Here is a 23,777-nt window from a genome sequence, read left to right on the forward strand (position 1 = left end):
AACTGCATGATTGTCCAGGGCACAGGGCCTGGAGGTTGCTTATACCAAGGCAGAAGGGGCTACAGGAGGACATCTGCCAGGAGGGAAGCGGGGAACAGAGCCAGTGAGCCGTGGGCTGTGTGGAGAGGTGCTGGAAAGGGGTCCTGATGGAGATGACAACAGAAGAGCCAACCCCATTCTCCTGGGGTGTGGAGCCTGCAGTGTGGGTTGCTGGCAGGACCTGCTACTGCAGGAGGGAAGGGGAAAGGAGCAGGGAAAGCGCACGCAGCCTGTGGGCTGGGCAGGAGGACTTAGGGTGTAGAGATGGAGGGACGGCAAGAGGGATGGAGGGACAGAGGGATGGCAGGAAGGATGGAGGGACAGAAGGATAGAGGGCTGGAGGGAAGGGAGGACAGAGAGGAGGAGGGATGGATGCTTCCCCAGCCCCCTGCTAAAAGCACATGCTGAGGCACGATGTAAGCTGCTGAAGAACGGGAACTCTCTGGGTGCTTTTTCCTGGGCAGGGGAGCTCCAAGGGGTGTCCCCACAGTGCCCCATACCAGGGACCCCCCATCACATTTCCCGCCCTGGTTCTGGGAAGCAACAAACTTCATGCCAGCTCTGCGTGCTTCCCACATCCCTGGCTGGCCTCTGCAGAGCATGGGGCTGCCGAGGGGTGCTGGAGATGGGAGGGAAGCTGGGAGGTGGCAGGTCCCACAGCCCTGTGGCCCTGTGTCCCCAGCCAGGAAGCTGCAGCTGTGACAAGGACAGACGTGGTTCTCACAGAAGGCCCAGCTTTTGCCCTGAGCCTTGATGCTCCCATCAGGACCAGAGCATCCTCCACCAGCCTCACACACCTGCCTGCACCCATCCCTGCTTGGAGGGGCCAGATCCTGTCCCATAGGTCCCCGGTTCCCTGGGGCCACAACAGATGCTTAATCTTGTGCTTAAGGTCTTTGCTGGTGTGATACAGAAGAAAGGCTGGAAAAAAGGGCTCACCTGGCTCTTCAGCCCCAGGACGTTGCCGGGACGTGAGGAAACAGGTCCTCCCCTGCCTGCCCTCGGTGCGAGTGCTGCGACGGGGGGATGCAGCGGCCTCCTCCCCAAGTCAGCTGGAGCATTCGAGTGAGACACCCGCTCTTGGAAGCGATTATGCCATTAAGGGCTGGAGGAGGATGAAAGCGTTTCCCCTCTGATTTGCCTTGGCATTTACTTGCATGCAAGATCCTAAAGCACACACAAACATCTGCGCTCCAGGAGCCCGGGCACCAGGGTCCCTGGAGCCACAGGAGTTGTTTTCTGGTGGGAAGGAGCCCCACTGTCACTAGGGGACCCCCAAAAGAAGCCCCAAGGACACCCTCCGGTAGGTCCAGGTTAAGGGCAGTGTGCGCCTGGGCATCATCCCTGGGGTGGCCTGAGAAAGCAGGGGGTGGTGATGACCCGCCGGGGGGGGGACACTCAAGCCAGGGTGCTGCCTGGCAGAGGGGGCTGCTCACTTGCCTCCCCCCACCTGCTGAGGGGGGGACCAGGCAGCCTGTACCAGGGTGCAGAGGGGAAATGGAGCACAGGAGCTGGATCCTGGGTGGGAGGAGGTGGGGAGGGCAGGATCAGTGGTCCCTACATCAGGGTCCAGTGAGTGTCACCTCCCCCAAGTCCCCCAGCATGCTCTGCCCAGCCCTGACACCACACCTCCCATTAGCCAAAGTCTGCAGCAAGGGGACCAGCACCCTACGGTGGCAGGGTGGCTGGGGTCGGTCTTGACATCACTAGCAAACTCCCGTGGGACACCCCACATCGCCCGCTGGGTGCCGGCGGGATTCGGGAGGGCAGCAGCCATGGGAGCAGTGATGCTGAGGGGACACGGTGAAAGAGACCTCTCTGTGCACTTGGGGACAGAAGGGTCTGCAACCCCCCTCCTGCCAAGCTGCGTGGGCAGGGAAGTTGGAGGGTAGATACTGGCCCCATGCCAGTTCTCCCACCTGCCCACAGCTCAGGAGCAGAGCTGGGGGCAGGAGAACAGCCAGCACTCCCCAGGACTGCAAAAGGGACCTCAGCTGGGATGCCACCCCCCTAGACCCAGAGTCCCCAGGGGGCAGAGCAGAGCCTTCGGGTCCAAGCCCAGATTGCAACTCATTTCCCAAAGGAAACGCATTTTCCTCCCCGGTGTGAACAGGAACCGACACGCAAGCGGTGCTGGCAGCCCCCGCCAGCGCTGCTGTGCCAGCGCGGAGACCCGGTGCCTGCCCGGGGGGAGAGCGCTTTGCCAGCTGCCGCCCGGCTGTTTACAGCGCAAACGCCAGCGTGATGTGGGCTGTGGCGGCTGGGGACACCGGGGAGCTGCGGGGGCACTGCCTGCCGCCCCCCAGTCACCAGCCCCAAGAGGACCCCCCCCCTTCTCGCTGCAGGGTGGGGACCCAAACTCAGGGGACACCAAGCATCCCCATGGCCAGGAAGGGGCTGCACTGGGGCAGATGGTGTTCGCTGAGTTACCCTGGGCTTTCCCAGGGCCACCCTCCTGTCCCCAAGGGAGCAGCAGCGGGACACAGGGGCAGGCTGCAAGGCCACCGCACAGCTCCCAGAGGGGAGAGCCCTCGCCCAGCAGGACCCTGTGAGGGAAAGTGGTACCTGAGCACTGGGGTGACAGTGCCAAGGAGACAGGCATGACCTGGGCACCCAGCCCAGGAGGGTTGGCAGGGAAACCGAGGCAGGGAAAGTTCAGCGGCCCCGTTGGGGGAAGCTGGAGCCCCAGCCGCAGCTCCCCAAAAGGCATCAGCCCCATGGCGCTGGGCTGGGGGAGGCCAAAACGGGCCCGGTGCCTCCACGGGCTGTGTGTAGCCACGCTCTGTGCCCACAGACACGCACACAGAGTCACACCCCCAGTACGTGCCACTCACACCCCTGAGCACACAGACAGGCGCCCACCTGCCTCACCCCGGCCAGGGACACTTTCCTGCAAACCCCCAGCTTGCGCCAGGCACCCGCAGCCCCATGCGCGTACCCTGGCACCCCTGTGCACCCCCAGAGTCCTGTGCACACCCCACACCATGGGCACACTCATCCCCACTCCTCACACCCCCCCAGCCCATGCTATGCACACCCTTCTCCCTGTGCACACTCACTCCATGCCCCATGTACTCACCCTCCGCATGCACGCTCACCCCGCACACCATGCATGCTCTCGCCGTACCCCACGCACACTCACCCGTGCCATGCACGCTCATCCTACACCCTGCACATTCACCTTACGCCCCACACACCCCCAGTCCACACCGTTCACACTCACCCCCACAGCATGCACTCACCTCACGCCCCGTGCACGCTCGCAGCAGGCTGCTCACAGCCACCCTGTACTCCAGGCACCCTCACCTTCCCCACTCACACTTTCTCCACGCCCCACGCACACTCACCCAGCTGTGCACGCTCACCCCCACCCTGCACAACCCATGCATGCTCACCCCACGTCATGCACCCACCCGTGTGCCACGCACACTCACCCCATGCCCCATGCGCTCACCTGTGCCGTGCACGCTCACCCACGCTGAGTGTACTCACCATGCGTTGCACACCCTCCCGCACACTCCCGCACCCTGTGCACACCCACCCATGCCACGCACTGTCACCCCGCACCTCGAGCACGCCCGTGCCGCACACACTCGCCCACGCCTTGCACACACTCACCCCGCGCCACGCACGCTCACCCCCGCCGTTCACACTCCCTCCGCGGACCCTCCTCCACCCTGTGCACACTCACACCGCGCCCGCAGCACCCCGCACACCCTCCCCGCACTCCCCCGAGGCCCCGTGAACACTCTCCCACTCCACGCACGCACGCCCACCCCACACCCCGCGCAGCCCCCCACGCCACGGGCGCTCAGCCCTCACCGGGCTCACCCCCCCGGGCCGCGGACGCTTTTCCCACGCCACGCACGCCCCCCCCAAGCCACGCACGCTCCCCCCGCTCCCTGCGCGTGCTCCTCCACGCCGCGTGCACCCACCACGCGCACTTCTCCGCGCTGCGCGCTTACCCCACGCACCGCGCCCGCTCCCCCACCTCCCCACGCCGTTCTCCCCCCCCCCACCGCACACCCCCTCCACTCCCCGCGCCGTGCCCGCTCCCCGCCGCGCCCCCCCCCCCCCTTTCCCCCGCGCCCACTCCCCCGCCGGCCGTGCCCGCTCCCCCCCGGCCGCCCCCCTCCCGCTCCCCCCCGGCCGGCTGCGTGCGACACGCCGGCTCCCCGCCCCGCTGCCACCCTCTGCCCCGTCCTTCCCCCGCGGGCTCCTGTCTGGACGTGTCGGGACTCGGGCTCCGGGCGCTGAGTAATGCTCGGCGCAGCGAGGTCCCAGGCAGAGCCGCCGCCGCCGCCGCTCCGCGCCCAGCGCTCCCGGGCCGCTCCGGCCGCGACCCTGCCCGCTCCGCCGGCGGCCCGGCCACACCGGCGGCGGGGGGCGGCGGGGGGGGGGGGGCCCGCGGCTCCCCATGTGCCTGCGGGCCCCGCGGGAGCCTCAGCGCCGCTGGCCCGGCCGGCCCTGCCCGCGGCCCCGGAGCTCCGGGGGGCCCTGGGGAGCGGCGGGGGAGCGCGCCCCGCCGGCCGAGGGTCCCCCCGGCCCCCCGGCGCGTCCCGCCATGGGGGGCTGAGGCGGGGGGCTGAGCGCGGCGGGGCGGCGGCGGGCAGGGCGGGGGGCGCGCAGCCCTCGGCGGGCGCCGGGGCGGCGGGAGGCGGGGGGGGCATCCCGGGAGGATGGCAGAGCCGCCCCGGCGAGCCGAGCCCCGGCGCGCAGGGAGCCAGTGAGAGGGAGGAGAGGGGAAAACACAAACAAGCAAACAACCCACAACAAACAAAGCGGGCAGAGAGCAGCGCCGAGCCCCGCCGCCCCTGCCCCAAAGGCGCCCGCCCGCCCGCAGCCCGCACAGCCGCTGCCCCAGCGAAGATGCGCCCGGCCCTGGCCCACGGACTCTGCTCGCTGCTGCTCAGCCTCTGGGTACCCAGGTAGGAGCTGCGTGTGTGCGTGTGTCCCCCCCCAGCCCCGCTGCCGAGCGTCCCGTTCCCGCGGGAAGGGCGCCGGGAAGCCGCCGCGCCCAGCCCCGCGTCGGGGGCGGGCTGCCCGCGGGGGTCCCGCCGCCCCCGGCCCGGCCCCGCACGGCTGCGACCCCCCGCGCAGGGCGCTGTCAGGGCCGCCTCCCCCCCCCTCCGCCTTCCCCCCGTTCCGGCGGAGCGCCGGCGGGATGCGCGGCCCCCCCCTCCTTCCCTCCCCGCCCTGCCTGCCTCAGTTTCCCCGCTCTCCCCCCCTCCCACCCGGCGGAGACGGGTCCCGCTGCCGGGGGGCACCGCGGAGGCCGGGGTGGATGCCACTGCCGTGGGGGTCGGTGCCCAAGGGGTGGGTGCCTTTGGGGCACACACCGGGTTAGGGGATCCACCTGCGTCCCCTCCCCGGCTCTGCCGATCCCAAGGCGAGGGGGAGAAGAGGGGACCTCCTGCCTCCCAGAAAGCAGCCCCCCAACACTCACCACCCCGTCCGTCTCCTTCTCCCCCGGGTGGCTGGCAGCTCCCCGCCGCCCGCTCCCAAACTTGTGTGCTGCAGGCAGCCAGGGGTTAATCCTGGTGCTGGTGTGAGTGGAGAGGAGGGGGGGGGTCCCCCGCCCTTCCCCCTCCCTCCAGCCCCTTTAAATATAATTTGTTAACGTTGGGACTTGTATTAATTAAAGCAGCAGCCGCTGCAGCCTGTGACCTGGGGGCTTGTCACCGTGAAATCAAGTTTAAATCCAGATTTCAAGGGGGAAGAGAGCTGAGGGGAGCGCTGTGTCCTCCTAGGGAGGGTGACAGTGACAGCTCCTTGCCGGTTCCCGGCCCTCTGAGCCCTGGGTGGAGCAAGAGGTAGAAGGACCTGCCCTCCGCTCTCCGGGGTCCGAGGCAAGGGCCCCTGCCTCAGTTTCCCTGCTGTGCAGTGGGGAGGAGGACCATAACAGCCCCGCCGGAACACCCTGAGACAAGCAGGCAGGCGCTGTGGCTGGCTCAGGATAGGCAGGGGACAAGGTCCCTGCAGCGCTTGGGGCAGGAGCTGCTGGGCTTGGGGACGGCGGTAGCTGCAGACCTGCTTCTCGTCTGCTTTCAGCCAGGGCTTGCTTCAACGGTGTGAATGAGCGCAGGAGCTGGGCAGAGGATTTGCCCTCCTGTGTAGGGGCTGTGGAGGGATGGACACCTTTCTGCTCTCCTTCTCTCTGCTTCCCCTCCACCCCGACTCTCCCTGTTGGAGTCACTGTGGATCTGCACTGGGGCAGACACACGTATCTTCCATGGAGGTGGTGGGGTGGGAATAAACACCCTTCGGAAGCTGGAGAAAGCAGCAGCCTGACCCTGGCAGCTCCTCTTCTCCCCTGAGCAAGCTGTAATTCAGCAAGGACCCTGGGGCTGAGCCCTTCCTCCAGAGCTGGGTGAGCACTGAGCTGGGGAAGTCAGTCACTAACCCCCGAAAGCTGCTTCCATCCACACACCTGCACCATGCTCGCAGGGTTTGGGGGAGTGGAGGGGGCGGAATCCTTCTCCCCAAGACCTGGCTGCTCCATAAGGCAGCTGCAGTCCTTCCTCCAGCATCCCCCTCCAAGTCTCATTTATGTAATCAGGATTCAAAGGGCTCCAAGCTCCTTACTTCTCCCAGGAACTCAGTTCTTGACTGTCCCAGGGAAGAGGGAACCCTGTCTGGAGAGACCTCTCAGCAGGGACCGAGCTGTCCTGAGCAAGGAGCGGGGAGGTGCTGAGCTCCTGATGGACTCTGCTGCTGGATGCAGGATGCTGCTGGGCATCCCGCTGCCTGCCGCTCACTTTGCGGGTCCTCTGCTTGGGCACTGTGCATCCCAGGATATTTCAGGCCACTCCCTGGAGCTGGGCAAACACTTCCTCCCCTTCCATCTCCCTCTCTGCATCTGTCTGTCCTGCGTACGACTGTCTTAGCTCGAGGCACGTCTCTCTGGACATGCTGTGTCCATCTCCCCACGCTCCATCTACCTCCCTGTTTCCCCAGGCAGCATCTCTACTTCTATCAGCACTAGCACCCACACCACAGACCTTGTGCTTCCCCTCACACCCATCCATCTGCTGGTCTCTGTTCTTCTGCGGTGACAGGCATCAGGTCCAGTGGGGCTGGGATGTGACAGCGGATTTGGGATTGTTGCTGGGAGCTTGAGGGTGTTCAGCAGGCTGCTTGGCTCCAAATTTCCCAGCTGACCTGGCAGAAAAAGGCTGGTCCCTCTGGTTATCTCTGCTGTGAGGCACCAGCAGTGCCAAGGGGATAGGGGACATGCAGGGAGGGGATCAGCCAGCAACAGGGATGGAGCCAGACCTGGGATGGGTCTCCTGCTCCAGGGTTCTGCAAGGGGGAAACTCACACTCTCTGGGGGAAGTGAGCTGGGTCAGTCTGCATCCGAGAGCCTGCACTGTGTTTCCAGGGCGGGAGATCCCTGGGGGAGCGCTCAGAGGGGGTGCAGCCCCAGGAGATGCTGGGCTCCAGAGGCAGGAGGGCCAAATTTGGCTGCCACTGGGCAAGGCTGCCGGGGTGTCTGGGCTGTGCTGGCATGGCCGGAGAGGATTGCAGCCCCCGTGCCGGTGGGACATCTCTGCCTGACTGAGCTGTCAATGTGCCCAGGGGGTTCCCAGCCTTCTCTATTGGCAGCGGGCACAATGTGGGTTGAGGAACATCTCCCCTCCCCATGTGTGCCTCCCCACAAGTTCTCCCCCCCCCACCCCCTCCCGAAGGGGAAGCGAGCGGTGGGCGCGTTGCTTGCTCTGAGCTCACGGGTTTCCCTTTCCCTCCCAGCTCCTGCTCCAATGAGATCCTGGGCCTGAAGCTGCCATCGGAGCCGGTGCTGAATGCCAACACAGTCTGCCTGACCCTGCCCGGGCTGACGCGGCGGCAGCTGGAGGTGTGCGTGCGCCACCCTGACGTCACCGCCTCGGCCATCCAGGGCATCCAGATCGCCATCCACGAGTGCCAGCACCAGTTCCGGGACCAGCGCTGGAACTGCTCCAGCCTCGAGACCAAGAACAAGATCCCCTACGAGAGCATCATCTTCAGCAGAGGTAAGGGCTGGGTGGCCGCCGTCCCCTTCTCCCTCTTCCCAGTTGCTGCTCTCCATGAGCCCTTGCACGGCTCTTCCCTGGCACAGGGGACCAGGCCAGCTCTTCAGCATCCCCATGGATGAAGGCAGACAGAGCCTGAAAAACCTCAGGGTCTACCAGACGAAGTGGGACTGGGCTCTGGCAAAGCTGGGCTCTGCTCCATGCACCTTGATACCTACACTGGACTTTGTCCTGTGCTGCTCCTCCCTGCCCAGCCCCAGCTGCTCCCAAAGCTCCTTCGAGGCCCCACCGCTTTCTGGCATCTTCCCCCCGTGCAGAGTAGGCTGGTGTTTGGAGTGGTGTCGTGGGTGTGCAGCATGGTTGGTGGGTCTGACAGTGGATGCCGTGCTCGGGGATTCAGTTTGGTGGCTGCAGTGAGCATCCTGGTTCATTCCGGCTCTGGGGATGGTGTTTTGGTGCATCAGGGTGAGCAGAAAAGCCTTTCACTAATGGGATGTAGCCCTGCGAGCCCATCACCCTGACATCCTGCCTTTGTGTTGGCTGCCCAGTGCAGACAGCTGAGGAATCGCTGTTTTGTGGGACCCCGGAGCGTGGTGGCACGGGAGGGCAGGGAGACGAGCTGTCCTGGGAGCTCACCTGCCCACAGAGCCCCCACATGCACTGCAGGGAGAGCTCTCCTAGCCCTCCATGGTCTGGCACACCCCAGTGCCAGGGTGTCCTTGTCTCCGTCGCAGAAATGGCTGGCTCTGCATCTATCAGAGCCTCCCTGGTTGATACTCTTTCCCTCAGGAGTGGACTCTTGGGGGTGCAAAGGGGCTGCCCTGCACAGTGCAGATCAGGGTTCTGACCTGATGGGACCTGCTGTAGGACTTGAATGTATCTTCTCATCTAAGTACCCTTCTTGAAGCCTGGGCTTTGGCAAGCACCGAAGGTCCCGTTGCCCCAGGCTGTGGGCAGGAGAGAACTACGTGGTGCCAGTGGCAGGCAGGCAGGGTGCTGAGGGCAGGCCAGGTGCCCAGCAAGCACATCGCTCCTCCAGCTCCCGCGGAAGGAGAAAGCTACCAAAGACGCTGCTCACCTACCTCCTTTGGGAGCCTTCTAGCCTGGTGCCCAGCAGAGAGCTGCTGCTGTCCCTCCTTCCCCAAACACCCTTCCACATCCTGCAACATCTCTCCCTGGGACTGAGGAGAGTCTCACAGAGGAGAGGTTGGCAGCTTGAGGATTACGTACCTTTGAGGGGATGCGGTGGCAGGACCCCCCAGGCAGCTGTAGCAGGTGGGCAGATGACTGGAGAGGGGAGCACAGAAACGTTTCGGTGCTGGGACATCCCTCATGTCCAGGGCAGATGGGCAAAGCTGGAGGGGATGCTGCCTTGGAGCACATGTGGCTTCAGGGCTGCGGTCCTGCCATGAAGCGGCTGCCAGTGCCTGGAGAAGGGCAGCATCTCTTCCTCCGCAAGCAGCACCCAGGTTAGAGCCTGGCAGGGAGGGTGGGGACGTCAGCCCTGATAAGCATCAAGGTATTTCCAGGTCCTCAGAGGAATGCAGTTCACTTCTAGTCTCCTCAGGCAGCAGGAGACACTGACTTGCTGGCTCAAGTTGCTCACACACCCAGGCGAGCTTCACTGCTCTGGGTCCCACCAGGCTGGGTGAGAAGCTCCAGCAGCAGAGAGCATTGACCTTCTGCATCCCTCCTTCAGCCCACCACATCTCTTGGCGGCTGGTGACTTGCAACTCGCTTGTCTCAGGTGCCGCCGCAGTCCTTCTTGCTGTCAGGGCCATGACAGGTGGGTGCAGGGACTCCCGCAGCCCCTGGACCCTTGCCACAGTCCTGAGCTCTTGGGTACGGCTCAGCTCAGGCTCCCAGCACTGGTGGGATCCCACTCCTGGGGTGGACACACAGCACAGGGGAAGGATGGAGGTGGGGCTGGTGCAGCAGAGCAGATGAGCCCCTCACAGCGCTCCTCGTTTGGCAGCAGAGAGTGCAGGACGAGCTCCAAGCACCCAGGCCATCCCATGTGGTTACTCAGAACTGTTCTGGTGTGGAGCAAGCCTTGAGGCTGGTGACCTGCACTCTGTGTGTCCCTCAATAGCAGAGCTGGAGCTCCGAGCTCTTCCTGGAAGCAGTTGTAGACGCAGCCATCAGAGCAGGGATGCTGGGTGCATCTCCTGAGCCCAGCGCCGGAGGAGAGGCGAGTGGTGAAAGCAAGGGGTGCAGGCTCCGTGCCACAGGCATTAATGCATCTCACCCCCAGGGACCAGGTCTCTGCTCCGCGCCCTGCCCCATCCTTGCCGTGCCTGGGAACGCAACGTGCTCGTAGGACCATTGTTTGTAACCCGAAGTGACAGACCCCTTTAATCTTTCATTCCTTTTCCCACTTCTTCTGCCATCAGTTCAGCCGTGCGTGAATCTCACTTTAAATTATTTGTAGCTGGCTTCTCCCTCCCGCTCTTCCTGCTTCACTCCGCTCCCCACCTCCGCCCCTTCCTCCCGCATCTCCCGCATCTCCCGCATTTTCCCCACCACGGGTGTGAGCCGCCCGGGGTGCAGTGCCAGTGCCTGTCCCATGCTCTGCCCAGCATCCAGGGAGTCAGTGGAGCTGGGGAGTTCATCCTCTGGGGACAGAGCAGGGGACAGTGGCAGATGAGTGCCTGTCTCCTCATCCCGCTGGTCTGATCCCAGAAGTTTGAGTGCAAGCCTTGGTGAGCCAGGAAGCAGCAGGGAGGCTTCAAATCAGGTGGGACTGGGAATCTGGCAGGGCTTCTGGGCAGCATAGCTGGGGACAGGGATGCTGACAGCATCCTGGGCAGAGCACGGACCTGCTGGAGGTGGCAGGGAGATGCAGCCGCTCCTGGGGTGCAGGGCACAGTGACTGCGAGGCGCAACAACAGGTTAGCAGAGGGCAAGCAGAGGGGGTGCCCAGGGATTTACCACCCCTGCTCTCCCTGAGCCTCCAGTGCCATCTGCACCGCGCCATCCTCCTTGGCCCACGTCCCCTCCATCTGCATCCAGGCTTGGCATTGCCATTGCAAATCCTGCTCCCATCCTCCCTGGCTCCTCAGCTGGCTGCCTGCGTCCTCGCCACCCTCCTGCCTGTTCCCTGACGCTGTCACCCCTGACAGCACCCTCCAGTCCTGTCGCTGGTCCCATCCCTCTCTGCTGTCCTTCTCTCTGCCTCGAGGTGCAGGCAGAGACATCCTCTCCTGGCCCCAGGGACAGGTGGAGGAGGATGCAGGAGCGAGGTGGAGGCAAGCAGCTGCCTCTGCACCAGAAGCTGAGACAGGTCCCCTGCCCCTGCTCTGAGGGTGAGCAGCACAATCGTGTCCACGTCGCTGGAGAGAGAGGCCTGTTGCCCCCGGTATGTGATGCCCCCTGTAGCATCCATGGTCTGCTGGGCACTGTGTGGCTTGGCTGGGCTGAACCATGCCTGGGTGCCTGACAACAACAAAGCTGTGGATGGCGGTGGGTCACCGAGTCCTTGTCGTTGTCTGGTACATGTGCACCCATGGGTGGGTGCGATGCCAGCAGGGCTGGGACTGTCTGGCTGCTGGGCAGGGGCTGTCTGAGGTGTGCTGAGGGATCTCTCTTCCCTGTGCATTCCCCTTTGCTCACCCCAACGCCATCTATATGGAGGTCTGAAAGAAACTGGACCCTCATGGAGTGGCTGGGTGTGCTTGAAGGCCCCTGAGGATGTGTGGCTGGAAGGGACACGGCTCTGGAGTGCAGCATCCCACTGCTCCTCCTGCAGCCTTTGGAGGGGCGGGTGATGCTGTCATGCCCCATGCCCTCCTTAGAAGGTCTCCCTGGTGCCACGGGGTCTGCTTGGCCGTGGCCAAACCCTGATTTCATGCAGCAAGGAGGGGGGAACTCCCTGCAAGGCTGGAAACGCCAGGTGCTGGGGCCCAGCCAGCGGTGAGCTGGAGCCTGGGGAGGCTTTGCCGTGTGGGGAGGGAAGCAGGTGCTCTTATGGCTATCCAGGGAGATGCTGCCAAGCTCAGGACCCCGGCACCCAGCTCTGCAGAGCCCCAGCCAAGCTCCGGTGCCCACAGACCGCAGCGCCTGGCCCAGCGCAGCTGCAGCTGGGCTGCTGGCAGGGTTTTCGGTACCCCCAGGCAAGCCAAGGACTTTGCCCACCTGCCCCAAAGCGCACATGGGTGCTTCGTATGCTCGGCTGCATCCCTGTGGGTGCCCCCATGCCCTGGACCGTCCCCCAGCTGATGGTGGCCATCGAGACCCTCTGGACAGGGCAGCGTCCCCAGAGGTGCGGGACTGAGCCTGGCTCCGTGCAGCCCGTGGAGCGGCGAGGGCTGCGGGCTCGGAGCGCTGCGGGCGGACGAGGAGCGAGGAGCGAGGGCTGCGGGCTATCCCCTGCACGCTCACGGCGGTGCAGGGAGGCGAGTCGGGATCTGCAAGGGAGGCGTTTAGTGCCTGGCACCGGGCCAGACCCTGGCAGGTTCACCTGCAGTTTAATTAGGGAGAGGGGCCAGGAGGGAGCGGGGCTGGGGGAGAGGCGGCGTGTCGGGACTGGCCGTCTCCGCGGGGTGTGCGGGAGGTGGCGGGCGAAGCTCTCCCCGGCCTTGCCAGCCAGTTCCCGGGGGGGTACTGCGCGTGGAGGGGGCAGCTGACCATCCCTGGGGTACCTCGGGGTGCACCCGGACCAGGCTGTCCCCCCTGCTCCCTCGATGCCACCCAGGCGCTGCAGTGATGGTCACTGGGAGGGTGCTGCTGCCCCGGCGTGATGGTGAGCTGTGGCAGGAAGGCCACAACTCCAGCTCTCCCTGCCCCGGCAGACCACGGAGCCCACAGCCATGCCTGAGCCAGGTCCGTTGCCTTTGTCCCACATCTGCGTGAGAGATGGAGAAACTGCAGCATCTTACTGCAGAGCCAGCGCCAGCTGGGGCTTGGGGTCCTGCTGAATGGCTCCCCATCTCCTAGGTGCACGCTCACAGGGGAAATGTTCCCCTGCTGAGAAAGCTGCTTTGGGATCTGACCTGGGTCCGAGATTTCAGATCCATCCTCTTTGCCCAGCACGGTTGTTTAAGTACATGGCAGGCTGGATGCCAGCGGTGGTGTCAGGGTGATGTCCTCCATTCCCTCTTCCCTGCAGGATGCAATACTTCTACTCACACCTCCCACGGCTACAACCTCTTCTGCAATCTCTGGAGGGATCTGGTGACCCAAACATTACCGCTGAGGTCTTAGGTGGCTGGGGCAGCCAGAGAACCTCCCTCCGAAGGGCTCGGGGCCGGCCGCTGCACACCACGCTCGGCTGCGGTTCCTGGAAGCTCCCACCCTCATTGAGCCCACGAGGCCGGTGGTTGTCGCCTGCAGCCACGTTGCTCACTGCTTTGTTGCAATCCTCTGGGCTCTGGTGTGGCCGGGATGGAGCAAGGAATGTAAACTGAACCTCCAAGCAGAACCACACTGGCCACCTTCTCCCCATTGCTCACAGCTCCCCATCAATGTGGGGCTGAGGGAAGGAGGTGAGAAGGCAGGTGGGAGCGGTGGGGCCAGGGAGAGTGATACTGAGCAGGGTAATGACCACAGTGAGATGGGGACAAGACTCCCAGAGCACAGGGATGTCAAGTCCTGGGGACCAGCCCGTCCCCTGCCCGCAGCCTGGGGGATGGCAGCTCCAGGGACAAGGACCCGTGCCTCATCCACCAGCTCACACGTGGCTGGAGACCAGTGGAGGAGGGAGGAGGGCTGGGGCTTGAACCCAAGGGTTTCACAGCTGTGGAGGGCACCAAATGAACCCAGTCTGTTTACCGGTAAGGAGCTGGGTTTGCTAGACAGACTGGGTGGGGTAGAGCTACTGTCTGAGCTCCAGAAGGGATTTTTAAGGAGGTGCTGCATGGGAAATTTTTTGTTAGGCTGGAGAAACGTGTGAGAAAGAGGCTAACGGAAAGGCAGGGCCCAGAGGAGAGCATTGCGCTGGGTGGAGGGTTTGGTGTCACCGTCCCTGGGCACCGGCTGTGCGAGGAGCTGGGGACACCAAGCGGGGTGGCAGCGACAGGTCCCTGCTCTTGGGCTGTGCTCCGGCTGGAGCTGGCCCAGATTGTGGGGATGGGGAACTGCTGTGAGGGCGATCAGGGGATCCTGGAGACCTTCTGCTGCTGGTTCTCCATCCTGCATCACTCACCTGGGGGCTGAAGTTCCCCTCGTGTGGGCTGTTCCACTCTAAAGGCGATGAGGGTGTGTTGCAGGCGCTGCCTGCCAGCGCGCTCCCCGGGGAGGCTGCGCGGCGTACGCACCAGCAGCCCCATTACCTGCCCGCTGAAAAATGTTGTTCAACTTGTGCATGGGAAGAGGCAGGCGGAGAGCAAGCTTGTCCCACACCGAGGGAAAGCTGGGAGAGGCTCCCGCTGGCTTTTAAGCAGCACCTCATTAATTTTTTAAATGCACCAGTGTCAAATTAACACACAAAAGAGCAGCGTGACTTTAAATGCAGGTTTCCGAGCTGCGTTTCATTTCCCTTTAATAAGATCATAGCGTTTGCTCGGCGGGCGGCAGAGAACCACGGAGGAGACCTGCGTGGTGGGGAGCATCGCCTGGGAGGGCGATGGCGGTGGGGAGCGGTTGTGCTCTCACCTCTCGTGACTCGGCGGTGCAGGCAGGGAGCTGGCAGAACCCCTGCCCGGGATCTGTGCTTTGGGGTGCTCGCCTAAGCCCCCCATTTGATGACACGGATCTGCTGGAGAAAATGCCCCAGAACCTCTCGTCTGCTCAGCCCTAGCAAAGCCAGGGCTGATCAAGCTGCTCTCGTCCAACGGAGGGAGAGAGGCTGGCAAACTCCAGCTATTTATTTATTCATGTGTGAAGCCACAGCACAAAGTCTGGCTCTCCCTCCTTCCGCTCTTCGTGCTGGGGCCGGTCACTGAACACTGAAGCGAAGGGCACTGTGGGCTCCCTGCTTGGCCCAGGAACCACAAATAAAAATATTGCTTTGCATTTAAAACAAAATAGAAGTTCCCAGGTAGGGGAGGCTCTTCACCTGGCTGCAGCGAAGCCAAGCAGCCCTCGGGCTGCTCGCAGCGTGGTGGAGCCCCTGCAGTGGGACCTGTCCCTGTCCCTGACTGCCCCATCCCCAGCTAATGACACTTGCGGACGTCCTCTCTCCCCGGCATTTAATGACAACCAGCTGCCGGCCCTGGCAGCGCGCAGTGCGGTCTTGGCATGCTGTAGCTAACGAGGGATGCTCGATTTTTCCAGCGCGGTGTCACATTTACAGCTTCTTGCGGGAGCTGGCGGGGCTCGAGGAGGGAAGGAGCGTGGGCAGACAGATGGGGCTGGACGGACAGTGCTGCCTGCTCCGGTTATTGTCTGGTCCTGCACCCTGTGGGTAAGCAGAAAGGGCCCTCAGCAGAAGTATTCCTCAGCTGGCATTGTGCTGAATATAGTGGGAAACTCTGAGTGGAGAGGGGGGAAGGTCCTGCCTTTCCCGCCAGAGCCGGAATGCTGATGCCTCAGCAATGCCATGGTGGCATCTCCCAGAGCAATGTGGAAGCAGGGTGATGGTGGGAGCTGGGCTCTCGGCCAGGGCAGGGCTGGCCTTCAGGATGGTGATGTGTCCTGATGAGGATGGAGCTGGAGAGCACTGAGTGGGGATTCGCTCCTGGTCTGGTTGGGAGCAGGTGCATCAAGACAAGGCAAGGCACAAGCCGAACCTCCGGCTCCCTACATGCTGACTTGATGCTGGCTCCTCCAGCCTCCCCGCAGGGGCCGTGCCGCCCAGCCTGAGCCCCGCTTTCTCCTTCCTCGCAGGCTTTCGGGAGAGTGCCTTCGCCTACGCCATCGCGGCTGCCGGCGTGGTGCACGCCGTCTCCAACGCCTGCGCCCTCGGCAAGCTGCAGGCCTGCGGCTGCGACCAGAAGCGCCGCGGCGATGAGGAGGCTTTTCGGCGCAAGCTGCACCGTCTCCAGCTGGAGGCCATGAACCGCGGCAAAGGGATGGTGCACGGGGTGCACATGGAGCACATGCCGGCCGAGACCCCCGGCCTCCAGGACTCCTGGGAATGGGGAGGGTGCAGCCCCGACGTGGACTATGGGGAGAAGTTTTCCAAGGATTTCCTCGATTCCCGGGAAACCTACAGGGACATCCACTCCCGCATGAGGCTGCACAACAACCGCGTGGGGCGGCAGGTGAGCGGGGTGCTGGGCAGGGGTGCGGGGCGATGGTGGCAGGGACAGGGTCCCTGGGACATGCGTGGGAGGGCTGCAAGGGGCTTGTGCTGGCTGCGATGGGACACGTGTGCGAGGCTGGGATTGCCCCCAAGGGACCCCCTCTCCTCCATTTTACCTGGAGCAGAGGCAGTGGTGCAGCCCTGCTGCCAAGCATCTCTGCTGAGGAGGGGACCTCTGAGCTTCGCTGCTGTCCCCCTACCAAGGGACACTGCCTCAGGCCACTGTCACCTGCTTGTGCTGCGGCGGTGCTACCGGGGTGGCATGGCAGTGAGTCCAGCTCCTGCCTCTACACCAGTTCACCGGGTGAGCTGGTGTCGGGCAGCTGCAGCGGGAGAGAGCTATGGACAGGGAGGAGAAAGTCACTGGCATTGTGGGGACACAGCACAGGCTTCTCAGCGCCTGGCCGTGGCTCTGCCTCCAGAGAGTGAGATGGTGCCCCGAGGAGGCAGATGTGAGTGGGACCGAGCCAGGCAGTGGGTGCCTGTGCCAGCTGGGAAGTGCAGCATCCCCTCGGGAGCGGAGGTGACAGCCCACAGCCTCGTCCCCCGGCTCCGAGGGGGTGCTGGAGCCTGCCCAGGCGAGCAGGGCCGCCTCCCCTCCATTCTCATGATGTCAGGTCTCGTTAAAAGTGCTAATTAGTAGCTCGCTCTGTCTGGAAGCTGATGTTTAAAAGCAGCCTGACACTGGAGACAAGAAGCACACAGGCAGGAGGGGCTAGGAGGGCGGCTGCGTTTCCCCGCCTGGCTTTGCTCCCAGCAGGTGCAAGGGAGATCCCATCCCATGGATCCAGTGGGAGATTTGTCCCCAAGACCCCAGCCACATGCTGCCAGGGCAGCGCAGCGGGGTGTGTAGTGGCTGTGGGAATAAGTAATTAAAGATCAGAATTCCCCAGGGAGTGTTTCCCCAGGATGGCTCAGACTTTTGGATGTGCCGCTTGCTTTGAGTGTGTTTAAAGCCAGCAGTGAGTGAGATGAGGACGCTGCAGAGCAGGACCTTGATGTGTGCCCTTCCCTGGTGCTGGAGCTGAGCTTTACCACCTGGAAAAGCTGTCCCAGTTTGGCCAAGCTGTAAATGCCTGGGGAAAGCTAGCACTTTTTGCTTGTTTGGCTTTGCTTGCTCGTGCGTGGTGAAGGCTCAGTCAGTGTTAGGCAGCTAAATCCTCCGCAGGCTGCTCTGCCCTAAACCAGGCAAGACCCTCTGTCCCAATTCTGGCTACAGGGCTCGTCCTGGCTCCCCTCCAGCTCTGCATGACCCAGACTGCTGGGACTCATGGCAAAGCTCAGAAATCTGGGGTCTGTATTGCCTGTTTCCCAAGGGCAGCCCCACAGCCCCCTGCAGAAGGAGGAGAAGTTGAGAGAGGAATATTTGCATGGAGGGGGATGTCACCACCTGGTGCCTGTGGGATCCAGCAACAGCAAAAATGCCTGGGGTCTGCTTGTCCCCAACGGCAGGCAGGCACAGGGCTGGCAATGTCAGCGCTTGGTGGCTTCAGAGACAAGAGCTGGACTGATGGAAGAAGCCTGGGAGCTGGAAGCAGAGGAAGACCAAAGGGCTAAAGGAGGGGATGATACCGGTGCAGGTGGGGAAGCAATGGCTGGCCAGGCTGCCCAGCTCAGGGACCCTGTTGAGATGAGGGTCTGAGCCCGTGTGGGGCTCGGGCTGTGATGGCTGTGGGTGCCATGCGTTGGAGCAAGGAGATGATGCTGTGCCTGCTCTGTGCCTGTTAATGCCATGCTTATTGCCGGGGCTGGACCTGGCCATCCACGTTGCCTGGGGATGGGTTCTCCAGCTCCCCGTCTGCTCGTTTAGCAACGCCATGGGTCTCACAGCCACCCAAGCCCTCTTCACTCCTAGGACCATCCTTCTGCTGTAATAAGGAGAAATCTGTTGCGATTTCCTGGGAAAGGAGTGGCCGTGGTGGATGCAGCAGCTCTGCGGTCCTCTCCTCCAAGTCCCGAGGCTTGAACCCCTTCAGCAGAGCAGTGATGTGGACACACATGCCACGTGCCATGCCCTGCCACGCGCTGCCCCTCTCCATGCACTGAGCAGCTGCAGCACGCAGCGGTCTCCAGCATCTGACAGATGCTGAGCATCCTCTCTGCGGTCCCTGCGCATCCCAAGGGTGCTCTGTACATGGGTGAGCCTAGCTCCTGGCTCAGACCCTGCAATGCCAAGGGAAGTGACAATCCCACCAACAGCCACATCCTATGGCCATGGGGTGTGGGTTTCTGTAGTGTAGTGGTTATCACGTTCGCCTGACACGCGGAAGGTCCCTGGTTCGAAACCAGGCAGAAACACGCTGATCTTTTCTTTGTTTGCATCCAGCTATGAAGCCGGGGAGGGACTGCCGCTGCTGGTTATGTGCTGCAACCTCTGGTGGTGGCAGTGGTCACCTTGGTCTTGAGTTGGGTGTCCTGCATCCCTGAGACCGAGCAAGTTCCCCAGCGAGGAGCAGCAGGAGCCTGCAAAAGGCTTTGCAGGTCCTCCTAACCTGCCAGATCAGAGAGCAAGAGAGGATGAAAGGCAGCCAGGAACTACCCATTACCCTCACAACAAAGACCTATGATAAAGCTCTTATGAGCGTGTCTGGGAGGAGCTGGGAATGTGCGAAAGAAAGCACCAGCGAGCCCAGGCATGTGCCGAACTCGGGCGTCTGTGAGACGGGGGGAAGGACGTGGCCAGCTAGGGGTGCATGGAGGAGATCTGATGGCAAAAGCATGGGGCTGAGGCTCAGCTGGGTCCTTCTCTGGTCTCCCGGTTCTGGCAGGGCCCTGTCCCCCCTGCACCACCCATGCTGGAGGGCAAACAAGCCTTCCCTGGGGAAGGATGGATGGGTGCTGCGGTGCTGCGGTGCTGGGGCTTGGGATGCTCAGTGGTGATGGCTTGGGTGATGGAGATGGCACATGCACACTGTCTTCTCCAGCCCCTGCTGCAACCAGCCGCAGCCTGAAATGAACCCCTGTCCATCTGTCATGCCACTGTCCCCTCCATCCCAGCCACAGCCCTATGTACAGATTTTCCGTGGTCCAGCCAAGGGAGCAGGGAGGGGATGTGGGAAAGGATGGGGTCCCAGTGCCACTGTGTTCCTGTGGATGGTGACAGGGACCGTGGTGAGCAGCCGGCGCTCCGGGCTGGCACACCCAGGGCACGGTGGAAAGGCCGGGCAGCTCATTACCTGCGAGGTGGAGGCTGTTCTCAGCAGGAGACAGGACTCTCAGCAGGATGAAAGCCAAAGTCAAGCCCAGCCCAGACCTCTCAGCCATGTGCCCCAAGCTCCAGGCGTGTTTCCCTGACCTGTCTTCATTACCATAACTACTTAGCAACGAGGAGATTTACTCAAAAACAAGAAAACAAGGAGTAAAAACTGCCCACCCCTACCAAAAGAAGGCACTCCTCGCACAAGTGTGCCCCTCGGGCAGGGGGCAGGAGCAGGCAGTGCGTGTCAGGCGTGAAGCCAGGCAGGGCTGGCATCATGGGACGGGACGTTGCGCAGGGCCATGTGTCCCCTGGGTTTCCCCCGAGCCCCGGAGCGTGACCCTGGGTGGGGGGATCAGCCTGTAACAGCCTTTGTAAGCCGCAGCCCAGCTCCTTGTGGGACTTGGGTGTCCCCGTGGGAAGGGGACTTACTGGAACCTATGCAAGTGCATGCGACCCAGCAGGAATCCCTGTCGGGATAGAGCAGAGGACGGTATAAACTGCCTCTTCGCAGGCTGTGCAGGGATGTGAGGCCACTCCGTGCCCCTGGAGGTTGCTGGCCATGAGCTGTTTCCCTTGGCATGGCTACAGCAGCCCCCCTTGCAGGGGCGGGGGACCGAGGCAACCCCCGCGTGCAGTCTAGGGGCTCAGCAACATTGCCCAGGGAGCCCAAGCTCCTCCCTGCCCCCCCGGCTGGCCTCTGGTCCCTGCACAAGCCGCGGTCCCCTGCCAGCCAAACCACAGCCGCAGCCCAACCCATGCACCCTGGCCCTCGGGGGGGTTGGACGTGTGGCACCGGCCTCACTGCAGCCTCCCCAGACCACGACTCAGGGCTGCGAGCACCTCCAGTCCCTGCTTGGCATTCGGGTGATGGTGGGAGGCAGCGCCTCAGCCCTCCGGCGCTGCACCCAGGGCTCCCGTGAGAAAGGCAAGAGCTGAGAGCAGAGCTGCTCCCACGACTCCTGGAGCTGGGGCTTTGCCAGAAGAAAGCCCTGGGGAGGGGAAAGCATCCCTCCTACCTGCCCCACTTGCGGTGCTCCTGGTCGGTGAGGTGCATGGGGGATCCCTGGGGGGTCCTCGCAGGACTGCAAAGATGCAGCCACGCTGTCTGTTAACTGGGGTCAGGAGTCAGATTGAAGCTGCTGGAGTCAAGAAGCAGTGGAAGGTGAGATCCAGGCTCCTTCTCCTCCCTGTGGTCAGGCAGCTCACCCTCTCCTTTTGGTGCCGATCCCTTGCTGGAGTGGAAAAGCCAGTTGGTACTGCCAAGATGGGAAGGGACAGCGTGTGGGCCATGGGTGACACTGGGCACAACAACAGGGTGAAACCTCACTGACTTTGCAGCTCCAGGGCTCTGATGGCTGCTTGCACCAGCCCTTGGTGTTCCCATAGTGCCAACCCACAGAGAGCTCTATGATGGCTTGCCTGGTCCCCAAAAAACATCTCCTCCATGCTAACCTCTCTGTCCTTTCCTCTCCGCCCAGGTGGTGATGGACAACATGAGGAGAAAGTGCAAATGCCACGGCACCTCGGGGAGCTGCCAGCTGAAGACGTGCTGGCAGGTGACGCCCGAGTTTCGCCTGGTGGGGTCCCTGCTTAAGGACCGCTTCTATGGGGCCACCCTCATCCGGCCCCACAACCGCAACGCCGGGCAGCTGGAGCCAGGCCACGCTCGGCATCGCCGCCGAGCCGGCATCAGCGAGCTGGTTTACTTCGAGAAGTCACCCGACTTCTGTGAGCGGGAACCGGCTCTGGACTCCTTGGGCACCCAAGGGCGCCTGTGCAACAAGACCAGCCCGGGCATGGACAACTGCGAGAGCCTGTGCTGCGGCCGCGGGCACAACATCCTGCGGCAGACCCGCAGCGAGCGCTGCAACTGCAAGTTCCACTGGTGCTGCTTCGTGGCCTGCGAGGAGTGTCGCATCACCGAGTGGGTCAGCGTCTGCAAGTAGCCGGGCAGGGATGGGTGCCCACCCCAGGGTGCCAGGGACAAGCGTGCCTGCCTGCAGGGGGGGAGGGAGATGGGGATCGGCGCTGGGGGGGGGAGATGGAGCCGCGGTACCCGCTTCTCTCCGCTCCGGGGGGAGCATGAGAGGAGGTGCTCGGCACCCTCCAAAATCAGCACTTTGTTGTCACCCGGGGAGGGCAGGGCTGCCTGCTGCCCGCTGCCCGCCCGGCCCCACATGAGATCACCAAGGCTTCCTGCCCCGGGAGCGCACGGCCATGCTGTACAGACCGCCGACACCAGCACTGGGGGCGGAGGGTGGGCATGGGGGTGGGTGAGTGCCCGCTGGCACCCAGTGGGATGGGGCAGGGTGGGCTAGGGGACAGCAGGGCATGGGGAGCCCAGGGTGGGAGGGGAGGGAGGGGGACACGCACTGGCACCGTGCACAGGTTCCTCCGGCCGCGTGCGAGGCTGTGCTCTGAGCGGGATGGGGATGGAGCATCCCATGGGAGGGAGCAGGGGCACAGCTCCCCGGGCTGGGGCTCACCTCTGCCAAGGCAGAGCTTGGGCCGGCTTGGGCTGTAGCATCGTGGCCGGAGGGGAGGGTGCCCAGGGCTGTGCTGTGCGTGCCTGTGTTATTGTATGGTAAGTTATTTTCTGATTGTGAATAAAAGTGGATTGGAGACAGCACGGGGTATTTCGGGGCGCAGCACCCTGCTCTTCTCACCGACCAGGGCTCTCTGCTCCTGCAGGATGCCAGAAGAGTGGAGGGTGACGCTAGGTACGTGCGAAATTTTCTCCCCAGTGCTCTGCTGCCATCCCATAATAGCAGCCCTTGGAGCTGTTTGCAGACTGGCAGGAGGTGGGTACCTGCCATGGGCACCCCAAGGCATTGCAAGATGGCTCCTGGGAGGCTCCTGCCAAGCCGGACACACGCTGGACCCCATCCATCCCGTGGGAATCCCAGCTCTTGGCTCCATGCCTGTGGCTGTGCCAGGGCTGGGGGCTGTGCTGCAGCCCCCCCTCTCCTGGGAAGGGATGCTGGAGCCAGAGAGTAGGGAGAGGGGAAGGCAGCGAGGCCAGGCCAGGCAATGGAGGTCCGCAAATGGCACCTGGCTGCGGTGGCAGGGAGGGCACCCATCCGGCTGCAGCAGCCCGCGGGGGCCAGGCAGTGAATCACGCTGCTGGTATCTCCCGGCTGATAACTTCCCCGCTCCTCCCACGGCTGCGTGCCCCTTGGGGCTACGCAAAAACAAAAAAAAAAAAAAAAGGGAATTAAAAAAAAATACAAATCGAGGAGGAAAATACCAGGCTGGAAGGAAACGAGTGCCCCAGGCCCAGCGGGGAGTGGCCCGTGTCCTCGTTTCATAACGCTCCCGCAGGCAGCGGGGAGCTGGGTTGGCTGGGACGGGTGCTCTGCCCTTCGCCAGCCCTGGGCAGGGGGCTGGCTTTGCCCCTCCAGGAGGGGCTGGGTAGATGGGTCCTTACCCTTGGAGCCAGCTGTGTTTTGGGGGCTGAGCAGAAGAAGAGGGTGCTGGAGGTGGTGGAGGGAAGCATGGGAGCTGCTGTGACCTTGTGGCACCTGCATGGCTCCATCTGCAGTGCAGCAGGGACAGCAGGGCACATGGCCACTGCGGTGGCTCCTGGCAGCAAAGACCTGGGGCTGGTGACCTCGCAGGGATGAGGTCTCAGCTTGGGGCTCAGGGCACCCAGTCTCACCCTGCGGGGCACGAAAGCAGCAGTGCTCCTGTGGGGTGAGTTTGCTCTGGCAGGACATGCTCCAGCAGTTCATTTTCCCTCCTGGGGTCCTGCTTTTCCATCTCCAATACCCGTCTCCAACATCAGGGTCCTTTTTCCAAATCCCCAAGCCTTTCGCCCTTTGCCCCAAGCACTACCAGACCCCCTGATGTCCCCTCGCCACCCCATCTCCCCCATCCATCCCAGGCTGGCCAAAACCCTGTGTCCCAGGGCTGTGCTGCCCAGGGCTGTGGGGCTCTGCACATCCATCATGCTTCGGCACTTTGTAGGTGGCTTTGGCTTCCCATCTCCCAGGGGCTGCTGTGCAGGCTCCTGTGATCTCAGGGCTGCCTGGGGTGATGACTGGCTCACTGCCGAGCTCTCCCTGCACCTCACCGTCCCCTTTGCTCCCCTGCTTGCTGATCCCAGACCAGCTGTGCTGCAACAGCTGGATCCCAGCACACAGCTCCCCTGGCCGGGCAGAGCTGAGGAAGGGACCGGAGTGGGGACAAGGTGTGTTTGATGATGCAGAGGGAGATGCAGGGCACGGACCTTCCCCTCAAGCACACCTGACATCTCCCAGCGAGGGAGCAGGCTCTGAGCACTCTGGGGCTGTAAAGACTGCAGCTTGCTGTCCCCTTGCCCCCTCATTTTGGGAACATAGCGTTG

At 63.3% G+C, this 23,777-nt stretch overlaps 1 protein-coding gene and 1 non-coding gene across 2 annotated transcripts; both read left to right on the forward strand.

The window, feature by feature from the left end:
* Positions 1-4,843: 4,843 nt before the first annotated feature.
* Positions 4,844-21,378, forward strand: WNT10A (Wnt family member 10A). The gene is made up of 4 exons (XM_075430362.1): positions 4,844-4,967; positions 7,789-8,051; positions 15,816-16,192; positions 20,911-21,378. The coding sequence occupies exons 1-4, from the start codon at positions 4,909-4,911 to the stop codon at positions 21,376-21,378; spliced, it is 1,167 nt and encodes a 388-aa protein (XP_075286477.1). The 5' UTR covers positions 4,844-4,908.
* Positions 18,459-18,531, forward strand: TRNAV-GAC (transfer RNA valine (anticodon GAC)). The gene has a single exon. It is a non-coding gene; the product is annotated as a tRNA-Val (tRNA).
* Positions 21,379-23,777: the final 2,399 nt, after the last annotated feature.

The sequence above is a fragment of the Opisthocomus hoazin genome, chromosome 9 (assembly GCF_030867145.1).
Source record: "Opisthocomus hoazin isolate bOpiHoa1 chromosome 9, bOpiHoa1.hap1, whole genome shotgun sequence".
Taxonomy (NCBI): Eukaryota; Metazoa; Chordata; class Aves; order Opisthocomiformes; family Opisthocomidae; genus Opisthocomus; species Opisthocomus hoazin.